The 20,716-nt window shown below is 41.7% G+C and overlaps 1 protein-coding gene across 14 annotated transcripts in view; it reads right to left on the reverse strand.

Moving 5' to 3' along the window:
• Window positions 1–20,716, reverse strand: part of CFAP20DC (CFAP20 domain containing) — a 268,470-nt gene that overhangs the window by 236,676 nt on the left and 11,078 nt on the right. For 11 of the 14 annotated variants that reach the window (XM_053297353.1, XM_053297357.1, XM_053297344.1 and 8 more), the window contains exons 2-4: window positions 7,361–7,453; window positions 6,421–6,510; window positions 4,820–4,913 (exon numbers count right to left, since the gene is read on the reverse strand). In XM_053297353.1, coding sequence (XP_053153328.1) covers window positions 4,820–4,913; window positions 6,421–6,510; window positions 7,361–7,381 — 205 coding nt within the window. In that variant the 5' untranslated portion in view covers window positions 7,382–7,453. Of the gene's footprint in view, window positions 1–4,819; window positions 4,914–6,420; window positions 6,511–7,360; window positions 7,454–9,771; window positions 9,950–20,716 lie in introns of those variants that run through there. The other 3 variants (XM_053297341.1, XM_053297346.1, XM_053297352.1) reach the window with 3 other exon arrangements.

Raw genomic sequence — 20,716 nt, forward strand, 5'->3', positions numbered from 1 at the left:
CCTCAAGTCACGGACAAGCTCCTTTGGGGGCAGTGCCACCCCATCCAAAAAAAGGTTTGGATCCAACTGTTGTTCAGTACGAGGGCCCGTTCTGTACCTCTCTGCGTGGGCGGCAACCATTTTGGAGGTTGCTGCACATATGTGTATTTAATGCATCACAGGCACTCATCACAATCACATCATTGTGAAGCTCTTATTGGCAGATGGCGCTAAATGACCATCCCAGTGATGGCTAGGAAGGCAAGCAGGGAGGTGTCGTCCTTTCAAGTGTTTTCCTCATAGAGCTCTATGGGGAAAGGACAGCTCCTCTCAGTGCTCCATGCTTGCCTTTTCCGCTGTTGCTGCAGCAGTACAGTTTTGGGCGGTATAAAAACAAAACAAAAACAAAACAAAAACAAAACAGTCCTGCCACCACACCAGAAGGGTGCAGCACTGCACAGAGACAGGCATGGGGCAAGCAACTACCTCTGCACCATTCTGAAGGAGCTGTGCACATTATTTGGCAGCAGCCGTTCCCAAGTACAGCCCTAGCAGCCATTTCTGGTTGTCTAAAAGCAGCAAATGGCATCCATTATTATTATTAATAATTCAATTTCTATACTGCCCTTCCAAAAATGGCTCAGGGCAGTTTACAAAGAGAAATAACAAACAAATAAATAAGATGGCTCCCTGTCCCCAAAGGGCTCACATTCTAAAAAGAAACATAAGACACACACCAGCAACAGTCACTGGAAGTACTGTGCTGGGTGTGGATAGGGCCAGTTACTCTCCCCCTGCTAAATAAAGAGAATCACCACATTAAAAAGGTGCCTCTTTGCCCAGTTAGCAGGGGTGATCAGCATCTCCCATTTCCCCTGCTAAAGTTAATAGCATCTGCAAGGGACTTGATTCTGAATTAGCCCTTCCTCCACATATCATTTTCTCAATTAAAATCACCCCTCCAAAGTTTTTATTTGCCTGCTGAGATAAAACATATGAACAGGTGAAGCTGTCTTATACAGTCTCAGATCTTTAGTCTATTTAGCTCACTACTCTCTACATTGACTGGAAGCAGCTCTCCATGGTTTCAGACAAGGATCTTTCCCAATTTGGAGATGCCAAGGACTGAACCTGGGACCTTCTGCTTGCAAAGCAGGTACTCTACTACTGAGCTATGGGTCCATTCCCAACATGCAGGTCCCATGGGCCTGATGATTCACCATGGGCTATTGAATCATATCTGCCAAGATGAACAGCAGATATTGGGAAAGAACTACTGTGGTATCTGAAAAAGTATTCATGATAAGATACATTAATTTATTAGAGGTGATAAAACAGCATCAGTGAGGTGCATTAACACAACCTCAATACAACTAGCTGTGTTTGGCAGACGGTATTAAATCCAGAGTAGTTACTGCCACACGTACACACTCATGCCATAAGAACATAGGAAGCTGCCTTCTACCAAGTCAGACCACATTGGTGCATCTAGCACAGTATTGTCCACACAGACTGGAAGCAGTTTCTTCCAAGGTTGCAGGCAGGAATATCTCTCAGTCCTATCTGGAGATTCCAGGGAGGGAACCTGGAACCTTCTCTTCCCAGAGTGGCCCCATCCCCTAAGGGGAATATCTTATAGTTCTCACATGTAGTCTCCTATTCAAATGCAAACTAGGGCACGCCCTGCTTAGCAAAGAGGACAATTCATGCTTGCTACCATCTCTCAAAAGAACCAATCTGCATTCAGGCCAGCCTAAAGATGTAAATAGAGTTTGAATGCTCTAGGTCCTATCAGCATTCTCTCTAACAGAGAATTCCAGAGGTGGTTGACTACAACTCCCAGCATCCCCAGGTGTGATGGCTGTTGTCTGGGAATTATGGGAGCTGTAGTCAACAACTTCTGGGATTCCCTGTTAGAGGGAACACTGGGTCCAATGCAGTAGCCAGAGGGAAAGGAAGGTGGCAAGCTAATACTTTGCTGTTTCTAAGGAACAAAGCACATACATAATGACCTCCAGGAAGAAATGTAGAAGTGACAACATCAGCCTGTGCAGGCAGAAAGAAAGAAAGAAAGAAAGAAAGAAAGAAAGAAAGAAAGAAAGAAAGAAAGAAAGAAAGAAAAGACAGGGATGATGCAGAGCAGAATCAGAACCAGGAATGTGGGAAGGGGACCAAAAGAGAAGTATTTGGTAGCAGAACAATGTACAAAAACGAGTCCCAGAGAAAGCAATAACTAAGCTGGAAAGCAAAAACAAGTTCAATGGCCTGTTTTTCAGCAAGGTAATAGGCCGATTTCTATGTATATTCATTAGGAACTGGACAAATTTATAATGGGTATTATGGATCAAACAGTATTCTTCATCTGGGATCAGCCTGCATTTAGCAGGTCCAATGGAGCTAAAATTTAAGATGAATCTAATTCTGGTTAAGTGGTTCTTGCTGAAAAAGCAATGTAGTTTTTCCTTGCCATTTGGATGAACCTAGTTTAAGATACAACCAAACTTTACATTTGTAGCACAGTATCAATTCAGCAATCAAAGCCCAACCGCATTTTAAATTTAGATGTTATAAAATACATAAGTCTGTGGTGGCAGCTGCTTCTTGGGGCTGGTGAGGTGGAGGAGAGGGAAGGGAGCAATAAGCAGGGTTAACAGTAGGCAGGTCCAACCTTAAATTAAAAAGAAGTGACTCACCAGCCCATGGTTTTCATCTGTAAAGTTGTTAACTCATCTCAAGCAAAACCTCTATCATTCACACCAACACTTGGCAGCTGGCTACTCAGTGCTAACTTAGTGTAAATTCACCCCTTGGTTGGCTGTGAGAAAAGGAATCCGGCCCTTAGAGTGCTTCATGGGGGGTGGTGTCAGTGCGGAGAGTAGCAACGCCTCTCCCTCTGAAGTCCCCAGGCCTCTTCTTCCCCTCAGTAGCTCCATCCCTTCTTCGATCAGCATTGCTTCCACTTCTCCCCCTCCCTACAGTCTCAGCCCTCTCCTCCTCACCCCATCCAGGACTAGACTAAGAAGATCAACTTAGTGAGGCTATTCCCATGATTGCCCCAAAGCGGGCTAAGGGAACCCAGCCCACTTTGGGGCGACCGTGTGCTGCAACGGGAGGCACACGGCTCCTGGCAGCTAGCCTCGTTAAATCCCCTTCCCCTTAAACAAGGTTAACGGAGCGATCGCTCCATTAGCCTTGTTTTTTTGCTCATGTGTCGCCATGGCCCGCAGCAAAACGTGAAATGTGTGCTGGAAAATACCACAATGTCTTGGGCCACACACAGAGCCCACTAGTTTCTTTTCTTCTCACAAATATGGGCATGCATTATTATTTCTAAAGCAAGCCTTATTTCTCCCTTTCTTGAAATATAAACATTTCTGGGATATGTCCTTCAGCTGCAATCCTATGCACACAACAGTTACTTGGAAGTAAGCCCCATGGAGTTCATTAAGGCTTTACTTGGAATAAGCTTTATAGAATTGGCTGCAGTTTTATGCAACATTTACTTGAGAGAATCCTTTATCAGATTTGAAAATTAAGCCATATAAATCACAAACTAGTCCAAAGAACTCATGCTGAGGACCTCTCCTTTCAAATACTACTACCACTCACAAAAAAAGAAAAGAAAAAGGTAAAACATAAAATAGCCGACCAAGAGCAAACAAAAACTGGCATCAGATTTATAGAGTGGTAGAGCTGCTTCACTATTTTGGACGGGCCTGGTTTCCAAGCTGTGGCGTTAGGTTGCCAATGGAAAGAAGGCAATAATCTCAGAAACTTATTTCTGCATTCAAGACACGCACATTTCAAACAGGATGAGTTTCAAGTTGTCCAATTAGTAATTTCAGTTTAAATAAATCTTGTTTTATTTGGAAGCTATAAGTTCCCTCCCTTTCTTTCACCCTTAAAAGAGGTGAGAGAGTAAGAGAAAGATCAAGGAGGAGCTAGTGTGAGGCTTTGCTTAAAGTCCCAGAAGAAGAGGGAAGGCAGTGGGGTTCTTGCTTGTTAGTAAAAGAACTACCCAGAGGAAGAGAAAGTGCCAGTCCACCATATCCCCCACTTTCCCCCACAATCTCTACATCACTGAATTTTACCAAGATTTGCTAGTGGCATTTTTAAAAAGAAAAGAAAAAGAAAAGAGCTCCCAGAAAATGCTGGAGAAATCCAACGCCTCCTGAGGGTTTGGTCGGTGTGCTAGGTGAGGAGAAAAGAGCTGACTTCCCGCTGAGAAGGGGAGGCTGGAGAAAGGGCTCCTACCTGTTCTGCTTGCAGACTGAGTGTTTCAGTTTTGCATACAGATATCCAGAGAGTCTACTCAGCCTACCTAGAAGAACCCTGAGAAATCAGATGACTGGGCTGGCCTTGTTTGCTGTCTATTAGTCATAATTGCTATTCTGCAAGCTATTCTGACTTCTGATTGGTTAGGGGCTGGGCTAGCCCCTGCCCATCTTTAGAGAAGGGAAAGAAAAGAAAGGCACATCCTGATTGGTGCTGAGGCACTACATATGTGATTTAGGTAGTGACTAAGTGTAGTAATTTACTTCATTTGGGGGCAACAGAATCCACTGAACACCCAAAGAGAGTGGAAATAGCTTTACAAAGGAATTTAGAAAAATGATCAAGAGCCAGTGCCATCTACAGGCAAGCAGTGAACATGCAAAAGCAATATTCAAGCAAGAGAGACAGATACCCAGAAGGAAAGACAGAGATGAAGAGATGGTATGTTTGGTGAGAGATTGGGGGGCTGCCAAGAATGTGGAACTGGCAAGGAGGGGAGCAACACCTCCTCTGCTCCAAATGAGGAAACTCTGCTGATAAAAATGTAGAAAACTTTTATACTTACGAGTTTGCCTTGTTTCTTTAGGAAGCTGCATCTTGTTGGTTTGACTACTGCCTTCCAGAACAAACACGAAACCTTTCACTTCCTTATCGAACTCCTAAGATACACACAGTAAACCAGTACAGCAGGCTTAGCATGAGTGAAGGACAGCAGAATGGGCTGGCAATTTCTAGAACTTGCTCCATTAAAGAAAGTAGATAAGGTATTTGGTTTGGATCAGGGATTTTGGTAGTTATTTAATTTTATGAGCTGCCTTGTGGGTTTGATACAGGCTGAAAAGTGGGATATAAAAATAGATTCATTGTATGACTTGCTTTCTTCTATCTTAAAAGAAAATGTACACTACCTCCAATGGAAGGTGTTGTGCAACTCTGAAAATGCACATTTCATTCACATGTGGTAGAATGTAATGTAGAATAAAATTAGACCTTTCTGGCAAAAAGTTATTGTAATGATAAAGGAGATCCCAGGATATTTCATCCGAAGTTTTAGATTGCCAAGTTTTTTATACTTGCTCTGATCTTCTGTCTTTATCAGCAACCTGACATACAGAAGTTAACCAGATAAACCTTTTCCCATCACTTTATCTCCATGCCAGGAAAGGTGAGCTTATCTTAGCAGGGCTATTCTAAGGGTTATTACCAATATAATATATGTGAAGTTGTATAAGCATTTAAAGAAAAGTGCTCTACTAAATATTATTTCTATTATTAAAAATAAACTACTCTGTTAGTATGCAGTCATCATGCTGAGAGGAGGGATAGCTTAGAACACTTAAGTGAGTCAGGTACCCACTGCAAGGACATTAACAAAGTGGTAGGCAATTGAGCTTGCTTTCTGAAGCTTATGCCGTTTACTAAAACTACAGCGGCAATCAAATGCTTTCCAAAATGGATTTTCTTTTTAAAACAGGATTAAAAATATCTAATATGATATTTAGCTTTTCCAAAAACGGAGAGTTTCCAAAATATACAGTGGCACTCACCTCTGAGAACTCACAGAAAGAGAGGAAGAGATGTCTTATTTCTATTATTGGGAGGAGGGATGGAAGACTAATATATATATATAGAAAGAGAGACACTGCCTTCACCTGTTTATGAAAAAGGTAGCTCCTGGGACTGAAATCAAATACACAGTGAAAGAAATAGGCAAACACAGCAGAACATACAAGCACAAACCATCAGTGGGTCAGTAGTCTCCAGTTCTGAGAATAAGAAGAATCGCACTGGCCATGGATGTAATATAAAGACAGTGATTCTAACATCAGTGCCTTTTAAAAGTGTATTTATGAACACACCCATTTATAAACAGTTTGGGATCCACCAGCCCTGAGCCTGATCTAGTGGTAATCAGAAAAGCAAAGCTATTCCAAGTTTCCTTCTATTAGGGAGTCTAAGTTCTAAAACTAGCTGTAACAAATCTCATTTGCAAGTAGGCATGAAGTATTAACTCATGTGGTCATTTATTCTGTCATGGTAACAGAAGTGAAAGTGACAACTTTTCCACAGTTGGGTCAAAGCCCTCATTACTTTCTAATTTTAAGCTTCATGTACATTCGCCATGGTTTATATTCCAAAGGCTTATTATTCCTCCACAAAACATACTTTGCCGATCACCGATGGACTGCCAAAAATCTTCCATTTTGCTCCAGGATTCTTGCCTTGAGCACTGAAGATTTCAACAAATGGTCCGCCCTGCAATAAAACAGATAAGCATCTATCTAAGGCAAGTATATTGGCAATTGCACGCTTTCACCATAATTGTCAAACAGTTTGAAAACTTACTCCCAAGTGTAATTATACGTTTTATTAGCAATCAGCAAACCCCACTTTTAATGCAATTTTGTCAATTTGCATTTAACACACTACATTGGTTCTGTGAATAGCCTCCCTAGTTCTACTCCAAAACTTGGAAAAAATTCCTAGAGCAAGAATTTTCTAATACTGAAATGCTCTTCTTCAGTATTGTGCAGTCACATTTGGAATACAGTGTACAGTTCTAGACACCAAACCTCAAAAAAGGATGCTGTAGAGTTCAAAAAGGTACAGAAATGGCCAACCAAAATGAGCAGGGGGATCAAGGGAAAGAAATACTTATACACCTAATAAACATTTTGCATAATAAGTAAAAGTAAAAAAAAACACAACTTATGAAATTAAAAATTCCAGATATTCATAAAAACTCATGTACAAAATGCAAGATAAATCGCAGAGTTCAACAAATCAGGCTGCCAAGTTGCCATCAATGACCATGAATTACTTCCTGAAAATTGCCTACCCAGTCTCAGCATGATATGAGACTCTCCTCACATCTCCTGAGTCTTTGGAATTTGTGGAAGGGAAGGGCTGGAGAAAATGTATATGACAAAATAATGACTGGCTATCAAGGCCAATCAAAAGTTCAAGTATCTAGGGAAGATCTAGACTGTTAGAAAATACAAACAAAATGTGTTTGTTTTTTAAAACATACAGAATATTTGCAAATTTTCTTTTCAATTTTTCAGAGACATGTAAGTCAGCAAAAGTGTTTGAAACATTTCTTTACCTGATACTCATTTTTAAACATCCTGGCAGATATTTTACAGCTGGAATAGTGATTTCAGCACCTCACTGAGCAATATGACACTTATAAAAGTCACTGAAAAGAAAAGAAAACATGTTTACTATTTCATGGGATTACGCACGCACACACACACACACCCCTCTCTAAAATCAAGTAGGAGTATATCTCAAGTAGTGATTAGCTATTCTGATTAGAAATATCAGAAGTGTGTTTTACTCTGGACCACCTTCATGGTTATGGTTGTGCTTATAGTTAGTACAGCTCCCTCTGTTTCCAAGAAAAGTCCCCAATTTTATACATCAATCAATGTCTTAGACATCACCACAACCCTCAGTCAAGAATGGCAGTAATTCAGGAACATAATGAATTAAAGGGCAATTTATACAAGATTCTGAAGGAATCCACAGATGCTTAAATGTTAATTCCAAAAAAAATCAAGAAAAATAGAATGTTATTATGGAAAATACAATCACTTTGCTGAAACTTCTTCCAAGTGTGACTTAAATACCAATACTTTAAAACACTTTTATTTATCAACATGCAACAAATCAGGCTACAACTGATGGTGATGTTTCTTGTGCATTGAATATCTTATTCCTTATTCTTCAGTATCTTATTCCTGGCCATCACCAAAAATAACTTAAGCTGTAACACCTGCACTTGACTAAGTACCCCAGAAATTAGTGCCGCTAGGAATAATGTGAAGGGCTACCACGTGGGTGCTGCCACTCACATGTGCATGTTCATCACTTGATGATTGTGGTCTGGAGTGGTGACTTGCATGTGTGAAAGAATAATCTCAGATTAAACACCACAGGGCAAGATCACTCTCTATTTGCTTAGGACCCAAGGCTTCTCAATGCAGTCAGTTCAGACATTCAGTTGCTAGCTGTCAAGTGCAAAAGTCATCAAGTGGAGAGAATCTGAGCGATGCACATTCAAGTAAACAAACCTTCAAATGGCTTCTCCACTGCACTGTGACTTTCATGTATCATTTCCCTACAACTCTTCATGAATACCAATCTTTATTTTTCTTATAACATGTAACTATTTCACGAGCACATTTTAATGAACTGCAACTTTAGAACTCAGCAACAGGCCGGCTTTTAGCAAGGGCCTTAAGAATGTTCATGTCTATTACATTTGAAAGATAAAAATGAGCTTCAAAAAGCAAAATCCCTCAAACACTCATTATGTGATCTTAATCTATAGTGCATATTTTAATGTTACTGATTCAATAGTCTCTATTACCAGGACTTTGAAGCACATGCCACCTTATCTGCTACCCAAGGTAGATATTAGTTTTTCAAACTTAAAGTACATTTATTTAAGAATCACATTCATTATCTAATAATTACTTTAAATTGCTTAACTAAATTGACAGTATAAATTAGCCATTGTATGCGATTGAACAGTACTGTAAAATGTCTTTGTTCTATAAATAAAATCGTCTGGCAGTACCTTACATTTAAAGTAAGACATTCTTTTTCTCATTAGTGAAGAAAAACAAACATATATCCTAACCAACACTACAGCTGAGGAAAGCCCAGCTCTTTCTCTATAGATCACACTCACCCACAGTGTATATATGTAGCATACTTCAGCATATCCTAATTCCTGCTAATCCAACAAGCTTCAAGAGAAGCGAAGATTGATAATCTGTACATCTGGCTCAGGGGCGTAACTAGGTTGGAGTGGGCCCTGAGACAAGATTCTTAAATGCCCCCCCCCATCGGGCAGCAGTGATATAGGAAGATGCTGAAAGGCATCATCTCATACTGCATGGGGGAGGCAATGGTAAACCCCTCCTGCATTCTACAAAGGAAACCACATGGCTCTGTGTTGCCAGGAGTGGACACCAACTCGACCACAACCTTTCCTTTCCTTTTTTATAGCTTTATGGATGTCACTCAATTACTTTGGGTTGTCTCCACATAGTCCTGCCTGCGTTACAATTCCTGTTAAAACAATCTTCTGTGGCAACGGGGCATGTCTGTATATTGCCAATCTTCACTTTAAAAAAAGGGGGGGGGAATGGGGGGGGTCTTTTCCAAAATCTTAGGAGCTGGTGTAGGAGCAGAAGGAAAATCTGCAAACCAAAATGAGGTTTATTTAGGACCAACCCAAAGTAAACGAGTGTCAAACAGTAAGTTTTCTTTCTAATCCTACAGAACAATTTCTCAGGCAGAGGTAAGCAAAAAGCCAGAGGAGGAAGGGCGGGGCTTGTTTTAGGAGCCCCAACTGCCTGCACTTTATGAAATCTAAAAGTGGAGCTCAGGTTTGCGGGGGAGATAGGGGTGGAGAGCCCCATTTAGCATTTAAGGATTCCCCTCTTATTCTGCTGAACTCTGCTCCCCGGCTAAACCCATAACCCACACCTTCAATTTTACTACCTGCAGAAGTGTCATTCCTCTTTCCTCCAAAAGAAATGGAAGTGAGGGATTGAAGTTTTCTCTCTGTCTTCACCCCTGAGGGGCTGCAAATTTGGATCAGCCTCTGAAAATTTTTGAAACTTTTGCCTAACGCGATCAAGGAATCCCTTGACTCCTCGGAAAGCCTTGCTAAGCAGATGCCGGGGGTGGGACTGTGTGAGCAGGAAGCTGTGGGCAGGCATGCAAATGAGAGCACCCCAGAGCATTGTGGGAGCAGAAAACGGGGTGCAGCTCAGGGCTTGGAGTGCAGCTGGACCTCAGCCAGCCAGTTTGGAGGGTGGCTGCGTGGCCATGATGCCCCCTGAAGTTGGAGAATGGTGCTGTGCCAGGGCCACCATGTCCTGTGTAGCAGTGGGGAAAACCTGCCATGAGCTTTCCAGGAATGTCTGCTTGGTGGAAGATAATGGCTTGTTACAGTGTGTGGTTACAGTTATGCCTCTGAACAAAGGTGGATTTTTTTTTTTTTTACATTTTTAAAAAAATGCAGTTAATCAAGGAAGCTGGGGCCAGCACTGGGTAGGGGAGGCATGTGACATGTCTCTTGGGTGCCCCCTAAGCTGTGGGGCCCCCAGACGACTGTCTCCCCTTGCCCGATCATCGTTACGCGCCTGATCTGGCTTCCTAAAACGAATGCAAGAGGATCCTGAGACAAAAGGAACCTGCCCTTTTCGGAACACCTCCCATTATCTGGGTTGAGCACCACACTGCTTGACCAACAGTGGAAGCACCTTCTGCCAGCAAAGGCTCTAAGTGTACAACATTGCATCCACCAGCCTTAGTCAAGAAAGAATTGCTTAAAAGCAGCATTGCTTAGTATAAGGAATCTCTCCTGATCAGAACTTTCACAACTTTCATGCTAGCTACATTTTTAGTCTGTGACATTTGAATATTAAACTGCACAGAGATTTAGATATGGGCCAATATTAAAATGTGCTAAATAAATAAAGTGACATGCTGTAGCTAGAGCAAACTTTAATTCATTTTACAGACACTGGAACTAGGGGAGGAAGAGTTTAAAATGACATAGGCTTTGTTAAAGAAGCAAATACGTTCCTGCAATAAAGAGTGCCAACTGAAATCATCACAAAGCCCAATGTTGTATTAGCCTTGCATTGATATTATGTTTGTGTTGCAAGTTGATAACCAGAGCAAGGGCTTAATACTAAGATATCAGCAATGTGGTCAGCCCTATCCAGCCCCAGCACAGCATCCCTCCAGTGGCTGTTGCTGGTATCTGCCTTATGTTATTTTTTTAGATTGTGAGCCCTTTGGTGACAGGGGCCCATCTTATTTATGCATTCCTTATTTTTCTATGTAAACTGCTTTAAGAACTTTGGTTGAAGTGCAGTATATAGATATTTATAGTAGTAACAAAAATACTAGCTTAATTCTAGGATGACAAGGCGGGGGGGGGGGCTGTTCTTTCCCATCCCTCATTGCAGTCAGCAGCCATACTGCCACAGGTTTTGCATCATAAGTATGGGTAGCCTGCAGTCATCACCAGACACAAATATCACTTCTGGAAGAGGGACAAGCCAACCCCTTCCCATCTGGCAACCACAGATTTCCGAGGACAGGTCTGAGGGTTCAGTTCTCCCTAGCAACCAACATAGATACAGTTGTACCAAAAAAAGACAACCACAAATGCCTTATCAAAAGCACAGATGGGCAAGTTGTAGGCCAGTAAGAATATAGTTATGCTATAGTAAATATTGTGCACCAATTTGCAAGGCTGCGGTAATGCTCATATGTTATAATGAGCTGTAGTGCGTCTCTGGAGTGTTTTTCATGGCAGGCATCTCATGTTTGTTTTCATTTAAAGCAAGAACACTTCTCTTGCAGCAGTTTTGCAGGGCCTTTCTGCAGATCTCCCATAGTCAAGTCAGCACCCAGCTGAGCAATTTGATCTTCTTCCCAGCTTCTACCATGAACATGGCAAACGGGTCAATTAGATAATTTGTCAGATTCTCCACAAGCCTCGTGTGTATTAAAAACTGATAGGCCATGTTTTTAATGTATTAAGAGCAAGGCTTATGTTATTTTGTTATCCTCTAGTACTTTACATTAGTACTGAAACTTTGAAAGTCTTAGAAGGGCCTATTACTATTTTCTATTGGCCATCTATTATGTTAACTTATATTTTGAGGGAATACATGCCATTGTGATGGACTTAGTTTTAAATATTCAGTATGTTGAATTCATTTGTCTGCAAGATGCTACAACCTTTCATGTGCGATTAACTGTTGTCTCAGCTGCATATAAATCAGTGCTACCTTAAGGCCTGTGATACAGCAATTATATCTATCTACAATCTACATCTTTACATACATATTTAAGTGTGCATGGACAGAGCTTCATGGAGAGCCTTTTGGGGAGCTGTGCAGTAACCTGAAAGAGAAAGAGGTCTTTTCTGGTTTTAGAGACAGACCTAGAAGGAGCAGTTCTGTTAGGTTATATGCAACTGATTAGAAGGCTAAATTAACACTGTGGGCTCATTTAGTTATCACATGGAACCTCTGGGAAATTTAACAAATAAACAAAATAAACAAAATTGAAATAAACAAATAAAAAAGGCACTGCTGATGAGCAATCTGAGATCATTTCTCATAACGGTGGCTTATAAGTGGCCTTCCCCTTGTCTTCACCTCCTAGGCAGGGCCCTATGCAATTTCAGGTGGCCTTGCTCTGCCCTGCTCATGGAAAGTCCTTGCCCTGTTACCCAACCCACTTCCCAGTCATTGGTCCTAATTACAAAGAGTGCAGGCTCACCCGGAACAAACTCCTGTGGCTCTTTTCACCTGCTTTCGGAGGTCTCCAGCCACTCTTAGCTCCTTACAGAAGCCAAGGAGCTGTTACAGAGCCACTCCTCCCATTCCCCAGCTGCAGTCTTGCACCAAGCCACAATATCCCAAACTTTCTCTTTAAGCCTCCCTCTTCCCCCCGCTCACTGTTTCAGGAGATGGAAACTCATATTCATATTCAGTGGCCTGGGTCACTGCCAGATTCCCATTCAACAGAACTTATCCAATCCATGGCTGTGGTAGTGAATTTGGAGTCTTCTATTACCAGGGTCTGCTGGACACATGTTTACTGCCAGTGTCCATTTCTATGCTTTGCTTAAAATGTGGGAAATTAGTATCAAATGGGTGCAGACCTGTGAACAGCAAGAAAATATTCAAAGTCTTGTGGGATGATGTACTGGAAGGGGAATAGAGAAGTGACTCTGAAAAACAAGGTTGGTTTATCGAGGGATAATAGGGGTACAAGAAATGAAGTGGTTGATTAGGCATGTTACCATGTTGCTTTACTAGGAAGGAGGATAGGGCTTAAGGCTGAAAGAAAAGAGAAAGTTCATTGGGTGCACCCAGGCAGCATGGGGTGTGGAGTCCAATTTCAGGATGCACGCAGGTGCATGGACAACAAGGAAGGCAAGCGTGGCAAATGCAGGAGGCAAAAGTATGATCCCATGTTTGAGGGGAGTTTTTACAGGCAAAAACATACCCTGAGGCTTTAACTGAAGGCTAAAGGAGATTAGTAACTGGTCCCCTTCAGGAATTTCAGGAGTTCCTGCTCCTGATAAGGTATGAATATTAGCTATTGATTAGGTTATGTCAGGTGGCTCCCTGAATACTTCTACAGACAAAGGAAGTTTTGTGAAAAGAGTGACCATTGAGGCAATCATCTGAACAGGGCTTTGGAGGAGGGCGCATCACATATTCTGGCCTATGCTTGTTGAACTTTGATAAAAGAAGGGAAGCAATGGGACAGGAAATCTCACACAACCTTGAGCTTATCATAGAGGGCTTGCATTCCTTTTTGTCTCTTTTCAACTTTAATGGAAAAATTAAAGTGCAGACCAAATTAAAAATTGGTCAGCCTGATATATGGCCTTCACAAGGGTACTGACAAAGGAAGTGCAACTCTGCTGGTTCTTTTGGATCTCTCAGTGACTTTCAATACCATCGACCATGGTATCCTTCTGGGTCGCTGAGGAAGTTAAGGATAGGAGGCCCTGTTTTACAATTGTTGGTGACAGTACTTGCTGACAGTTGCTCTTCAAAACAGGAGCTACTACATGGAGTCCCTCAGGGCTCAATTCTGTCACCAATTCTTTTTAACATCCACATGAAACCGCTGGGTAAAGTCATCAGGGGATTTGCTGCTGGGTGTTATCAATGTGCTGATTACACCCAAATCTATTTCTCCTTGTCATCAATATCAGGAAATGGAGTTAGCCCCTTAAATGCTTGCCTACAGGAAGTAATGGGCTAGATAAGGGATAATAAACTGAAGCTGAATCCAAGCAAGACAGAGGTGCTCATTGTTGGGGGTCATAATCTGCAAGACGGGATAGGACTTCCTGTTCTGGACGAGGTTACACTCCCCCAGAAACAGCAGCTTTGTAGCTTGGAAGTGCTCTTGGACTTGCATCTCACCCTGTGCCTCAGGTTGAGTCTGTGGCCAGGAGTGCTTTTTACCAGCTATGATTGATTTGATAACTCTGCCTGTTTCTTGAACAGAATGGCCTGAAAAAATTGCTATACCATCTGGTAACCACCAGCTTGGACTACTGTTATGTCCTCTATGTAAGGCTGCCTTCGTACGTAGTTCAGAAACTTCAGTAATTCGAAATGTGGCAGCCAGATTGGTCTCGGGGTACCCCGGAGAGACATTATGCCTGTTCTTAAACAGTTGCAATGGCTGCCACTATGTTTCTGGGCAAAGTAAAAGGTGCTGGTTATTACCTTTAAAGCACTGAATGACTAAGGTCTGGATTACCTGAGAGCACCTTTCTTTACAAGATCCCCACAGCTCATTAAGATCATTAGGAGGGGTCCATCTTCAAGAGCCACCAGTTCACCTGGTGGCAACTTGGGATCGGGCCTTCTCAGTTGTTGCCGCTAGGTTGTGGAACATGTTCCCTGTGGATATGAGAGGATTATCTTCCTTGGAGGCCATCAGGGGAGCCTTAAAAACCCATCTCTTTAGCCTGGCTTCTAATATCTAGTTTTAATTTTAATCCGCTTTAAATGTTTTCTGATTTTAATCCTTTTATTTTGTATTTTTTATTTTAATGTAAACTGCCCTGAGCCACTTTTGGAAGGGCAGTATATAAACTGAATGAATGAATGCATGAAATGAAATAAATAAGGTCTGTTCTGCATCTCTCTCTGCCTGTGCTCTAATGAAAACAGAGAGGGGCATTTCCTCTGGATTGTTTCAGTCCTTTGCAAATGAACCTTTTGCGGAAATGCTTCGCCAGAACAACCTTTTGTCTGGAATAAAGGCGGCGTTTCTGTTCTGAACAGGTTAGGAAAAAGAAAATGGCTGAAAGACTAGGTTCAAGAGGTACACTGAAGCACCAAAAAATGCTGCAGTGAAAATGACTAGTAACACTTCCTCCAACTTGTCCAGACACCTAATGACTGCCCATAGGGGCTCAGTTACTTAATTTTCGAATACCTTGTCCCAGAGAGATATTGGTAGTTATAGATAAGCTGTGTAAACCAAGGACAAAAACTGAAGCGATTATTTCTATAATTTCAAGCTTTTATGTTCCTTGGCTTTTTTTTTTTTAGTAGTTAATTGTCATTTTTCAACCTAACCTTTTTACTGTTCAAAATAACTTTGCTTGACCCCAAATTTTGTCTTTGCTAGAACAACCTCACGAAGCATCTATTTACTAAATTAAAAAGGAATGATCTTATTACAAATGGAAAGCTGTTGATTACATTGGTGGTTACAGAAAAACATTAAGATGTATAGATGTATTTGAAGAGCTGAGCCTTTGAAAATACTTCTTAAAACCCCTCATGATTATCTGTAGCTTCCCCTCCCCAGTTTTACAGGGACTAAAATGTTTAAACATAACTCTAGCTGAAACATCTAAAGGGCTAAAATAATGAATATGTTGAAGTAAGACAAGGGGAAACATAGCTTATGAAGAGCTGTCTGATGTAGAATTATTATTCTTATTTGCATAAAAAGTCAAACATAACAAGCATTAACAATAAAGAGTGGAGGAAATGCTAATAGAGTACACGCAGGAAGGATAAAAACAAAGCAAATGTCTGGGGTTTTTTTGTATCCAGGCTTGTGGTAAAAGTAATAAGAGATCCTTTGGGGATATTCTGTGACTTGGTTTCTAGCATCAGAAGCATTATGTAATGTGACAATCAAAATGTTAATATACAGATCAGTTAGACTATGAATCATGGCTGCAGGTGGAGGCCTAAATTTTAGAAAATATAAATGTCTTTCAGTGGGACATAGCTTTAAACTTTCTATTCGGTTAATTTGTCATTATCTGTAGCACTGCAGGTTCTGTATCCCCAGCTGGGCTGATGCACAGTACTAGAAGTACATGCTTTTAGGGCAATAAAATAATAAGAATTTTGATCCTTGGTTGAAAAATGAGAGAATGGCTACTTTATAGCATCCTATAAAGATGTCATAAGCTGCCAATTTATTTGAAAAATATGCTAAAACTGGAGGCATTTAAAATTCAAGGTGACACAGATTTCATCAAAGAAAATTCCTGTGTTCTTTCTGGATCATAGGAAGAATGGATGATCCTTTTCACAAAAAGACAACTTGTCAGAAAATGTTAAACACCTGAGTAGTCTGAAAATAATTTAATCAGCATTAGTCAAACTTTTAATTGATTAATCTATAGGGCAAATTTTAACTGGTGGAGCTGCAAGTTAAGGTTTACCTGATTTTTTTTAAGGCTATTGTAGTTCTGGGGTGGGTTCAGATATGACACAGAACTGTGCATTATTTTGTTTAGCTGTTGCTAGTCTGTACGTCTGAATTTGCAACAGTCAAAAAACCATAGTTTAAAGTTGGCTTGTTCATCCTAGTGATGGTCTAATGTGATGTCTGAGCCCACACAGATGGTTTAATCTATGTTTGTTTCAGTAGCTCCACCCGTGCAGAGCTCTTACATAGAGAGAAGAAAGAAGAGGCAGGATCTGAACCAAAGCACAGCAAAACAAACCAAGATTTGATCATCTGTGGCTCCAGTCCAAGTTTGTTAAATAAATCTTTCTTAAAACAAACCATGGTTCCACACGATGTCTGAACCCACCCCTGGTGTCTTACTACATGGTGAATGAATAGGTGAATGAGAGGGCAGTGGCCTCCCAGCTCTAGGCCATCTTGGAGGAAACAGATTATCTGGACATTTCAAACTGGATTTTGAGTGGGCTATGGGGTCAAGACTGCTTTGGTTGGCCTGATGGATGATCTCCAACTAGGAATCAACAGAGGGAGTGTGACTCTGCTTGTACTCTTGAATTTCTCAGTGACTTTTCATACCATCGACCATGGTATCCTTCTGGATCATCTGTGGGAATTGGGAATGGGAGGCACTGTTTTAGAATGGTTCTGCTTCTATCCTTCGGGGAGGTCTCATATGGTGATGCCTGGAGACTACTGCTCCTCTATGTGGAGAGTTCTTGTATAGTATTCCACAAAGCTCCATATTGTCACCTATGCTTTTCAATATCTGCCTGAAATCACTGGGAGAGATCATCTGGAGGTTTTGTGCAGGGTGTTGCCAGTACAATTGTGACACCCAAATCTACTAATCCTTGTCATCTTCATCAGGGAATGGCATAACTTCCCTAAATGCCTGCCTCAATGTGGTAATGGGCACAATGAGGGAGAACTAATTGAAACTGAAGCCAAGCAAGATGGAGGTACTCCTTGTGGATGATTGTAATTCAGGAGATGAGTTAGAGCAGCCTGTTCTGGAAGGAGTCTCACTCCCTCAGAAGGATCAGACATATATTCTGGGAGTACTTCTTGACCCAGATCTCTCTCTGGTTTCTCATGTTGAGGCAGTCTTTTTATTAGCTTTGATTGATACGCCAGCTACGGTCATTTTTGGAGGAGAATGACCTAAAAACAGTGGTACATATATGAATACGACAAATATTTATATACCGCTTTTCAACAAAAATTTAGATATGGTAGATATAAATAAATACATAACAGCTGGCAACCTCCAGACTTGACTACTTCAATGCACTCTATGTGGGGCTGCCTTTATATGTAGTGCGGGAACTTCGGTTGGTACAAAATGCGGTAGCCAGGTTAGTCTCTGGGGCAACCTGAAGAGAGCATATTACTCTTACTTTAAAAGCTTTACACTGGCTGTCCATACATTTCCAGGCAAAATATTCTGTGTTAGTGATTAACTACAAAGTCCTTAACAGCTTGAGCCCAGGATATTTAAGAGAGTGCCCTTCTACTTCAGGATCCTCACCGCTTATTAAGATTTTCTGGAGAGGTCCACCTGTGGTTGCCACCAGCTCATCTGGTGGTGACTCGGCATCAGGCCCTTTCTATAGCTGCCCTGAAACTCTGAAATGAACTCCCTGTTGTAACAGCTTCACCATCTCTAGCAGCCTTTAAAAGACCTCTCAAGACACATTTACTTAATCAAGTCTTTGATTAGCTGTAAGTTGGTTTTACTGTTGTTTTAAATTATATTTAACTGTTTTAATTGCTTGGTTTTTACTCTGGGGTTTTTGTTTTCCTGTAAACTGCCAAGAGACACACATTTTTGATAGCATAAAAATATAATAAATGAATTAATAAAAAAATAACAGAACCCCCCCCCGCCACTATGCTTGCTAAGTTTGTTTAAATTGCAAATTATTCTATGCTAGAGTGCCTCAAAAAGGCATCTGCATTGTGGTACTTTAATATGCAAAATTCTTTTAAACACCGATCATATAGATACGGTAAATCACAATCTAAAATACTTTGATAAGTTAATAGAGATAAGTTTAATAAAATCAAAACTCACTGAAATTATACTTTTCTGTGTTTTGTTAATATGTAAACTAGGTGCATGGCATTTCAACATGCACTATGGAACAAATCTGAAAATATGTGTGCTACATAGTGATACTTAAAGCCATATAAACACCCCCCACTTAGTGTCAGTCAGAAGCATAAATACCTCCATTTAGTATCAGCACAATGCATAGTAAAAGCATAACACTAATGACAAATCATTATAACATTTTTGTAGTATCTACCAATCCTCATGGAGAAAATAAAGTCATACATTAGTTTTCTCTATTGACTTACTGCAAATACTCAAAAAGATTGCTAGTAAACCTATCTATAAGACAAAATGGGTCACAGCGGAATTCTGTTTATTTACATTTGGGGGAAAGCTATTTTTTCATTCACACATTTATAGCAATGTTACAGGGCCATGGTAACAGCAAGCAAAGTCTCATACTCTGTGTAAACTGCCCTGAGTCATTTTTGGAAGGGCGGTATAGAAATTGAATTAACAACAACAACAACAACAACAACACTGAACGGCCAGTGCTGAAGTTGCATTGTTGGCTATTGCCTCTTCTGTCTGATGCCACCTCTTAAGACTGTCATAACATCATGTTTTACAACTTTTTTTAATGACCATCTTCTATATTATTAATTCTTCAAGATGGGATGCATGGGGACGTGGCAGAAAGGAGGCAATTGGCTGATAGTGCGAGAGAGTTCGGAAAGCGAGAAGGCAGCAACTGGAGACGAATGCAGGCGGCCGCTTCGGAAAGCGAGGGAGTTTGCCTGCTGGGGTCACGAAGCAGGGAGTTTGGGACTGGGGACGGAGTTTGTGGAGGGCTGCAACATAAAGCGCCAGGGAATTCGGGTGGGAGGAGGATGGGCAGCAGGCAAAGCCCCGCCGCCCTGAGGAGGAGGACAGTCCACCGGATGCATGGCAGTCAGAGGGGTGAGGAGGAGACGGTGGTGGGCCCTGGTGGGAGAGCGGGAGAGAGAGCTGCCGAGGAGGGAAGGAGAGAGACCAAGGAGAAGGAAGCGCCACCATTACAAGCTGCCGAGGATGGCCGAACATATGGCGAAAATGGGGCCGCTGGCCTCCTTGCGGGAGGATGAGAGCTGGTGGGGAGAGGGAGGAGGGGGAGGTTGAGGAGAAGGTGGTGGTGCCACTGCAAACGACTGAGCAGCCAACAAAAACAGGCCGCCGGGCTTTTAGTGAGGAGGAAGAGAGCTTGCAGAGGGAGGGACACGGAGGAGGAGAAAGAGGTGCTATTGCGAGTGGCTGAGCAGGTGATGAAAATGGGGCTGCTGGCCTCCTCACGAGGAGGATGAGAGCTGCCAGCAGAGAGACTGGCTGAAGAGATGGGAAGAGAACTGGCTGGGCCCTGAAATGGAGGAAGAGTAAGGTAGAACTAGAAGGGGCTGAAGGGGGGGAAGAGTCAGGGAGAACTAGGGGAGCAGATGCTCTATGCCCAGTCAGCTAGTTTATTTAAAAAGCAGCTAATATCTTCTAACTGCAGTACACAGATTAAAAACAGCACAGCACCTGTACAGAGGCCTACAATCTAATAGACAACATACAAAAGGTACCTTTATGGAAGATGTGTCAGTATTTATCAGTTATTTAATAACTGTGTCAGTATTTATCAGTCATTTAATAATCTAACCAGTGAAATTTTGTGCATATTTTTTGTTAAAAGCTACAGGTACCTCAACCCTTGAAAAGACTAGCAATACAGAGAAACATCCAAGTGGTAGCTACAGCAGTGCTCATTTTGAATGCTGCTGCTACAATGTTGACTGGCATCAGATGCCACCCCAGCCCCCTCTCCCGCCCCCACGCTGTGCCATTTACACTGGATGTCAGAGAGGTGGGGTCGAAATTTTCCCATACTGTGTCTTTCTAGCCAAAAGTTTTCCATTTCTAAAACTCCATTGGCTGACTTCTGGACTAGCATTGTGTACATGCAGCAGTGTGCGTTCTAGACTACCACTGCACTGTGGCTTGAGTGGGGGAAGGGGATATTTTCCGCCAAACTTCCCTTCACTCTCAAGCCCATTTGGGTGATGCACAGAGAGCTTCAAAGTGGAGGGAAGA

Source organism: Hemicordylus capensis, chromosome 2 (assembly GCF_027244095.1).
Source record: "Hemicordylus capensis ecotype Gifberg chromosome 2, rHemCap1.1.pri, whole genome shotgun sequence".
NCBI lineage: Eukaryota > Metazoa > Chordata > Lepidosauria > Squamata > Cordylidae > Hemicordylus > Hemicordylus capensis.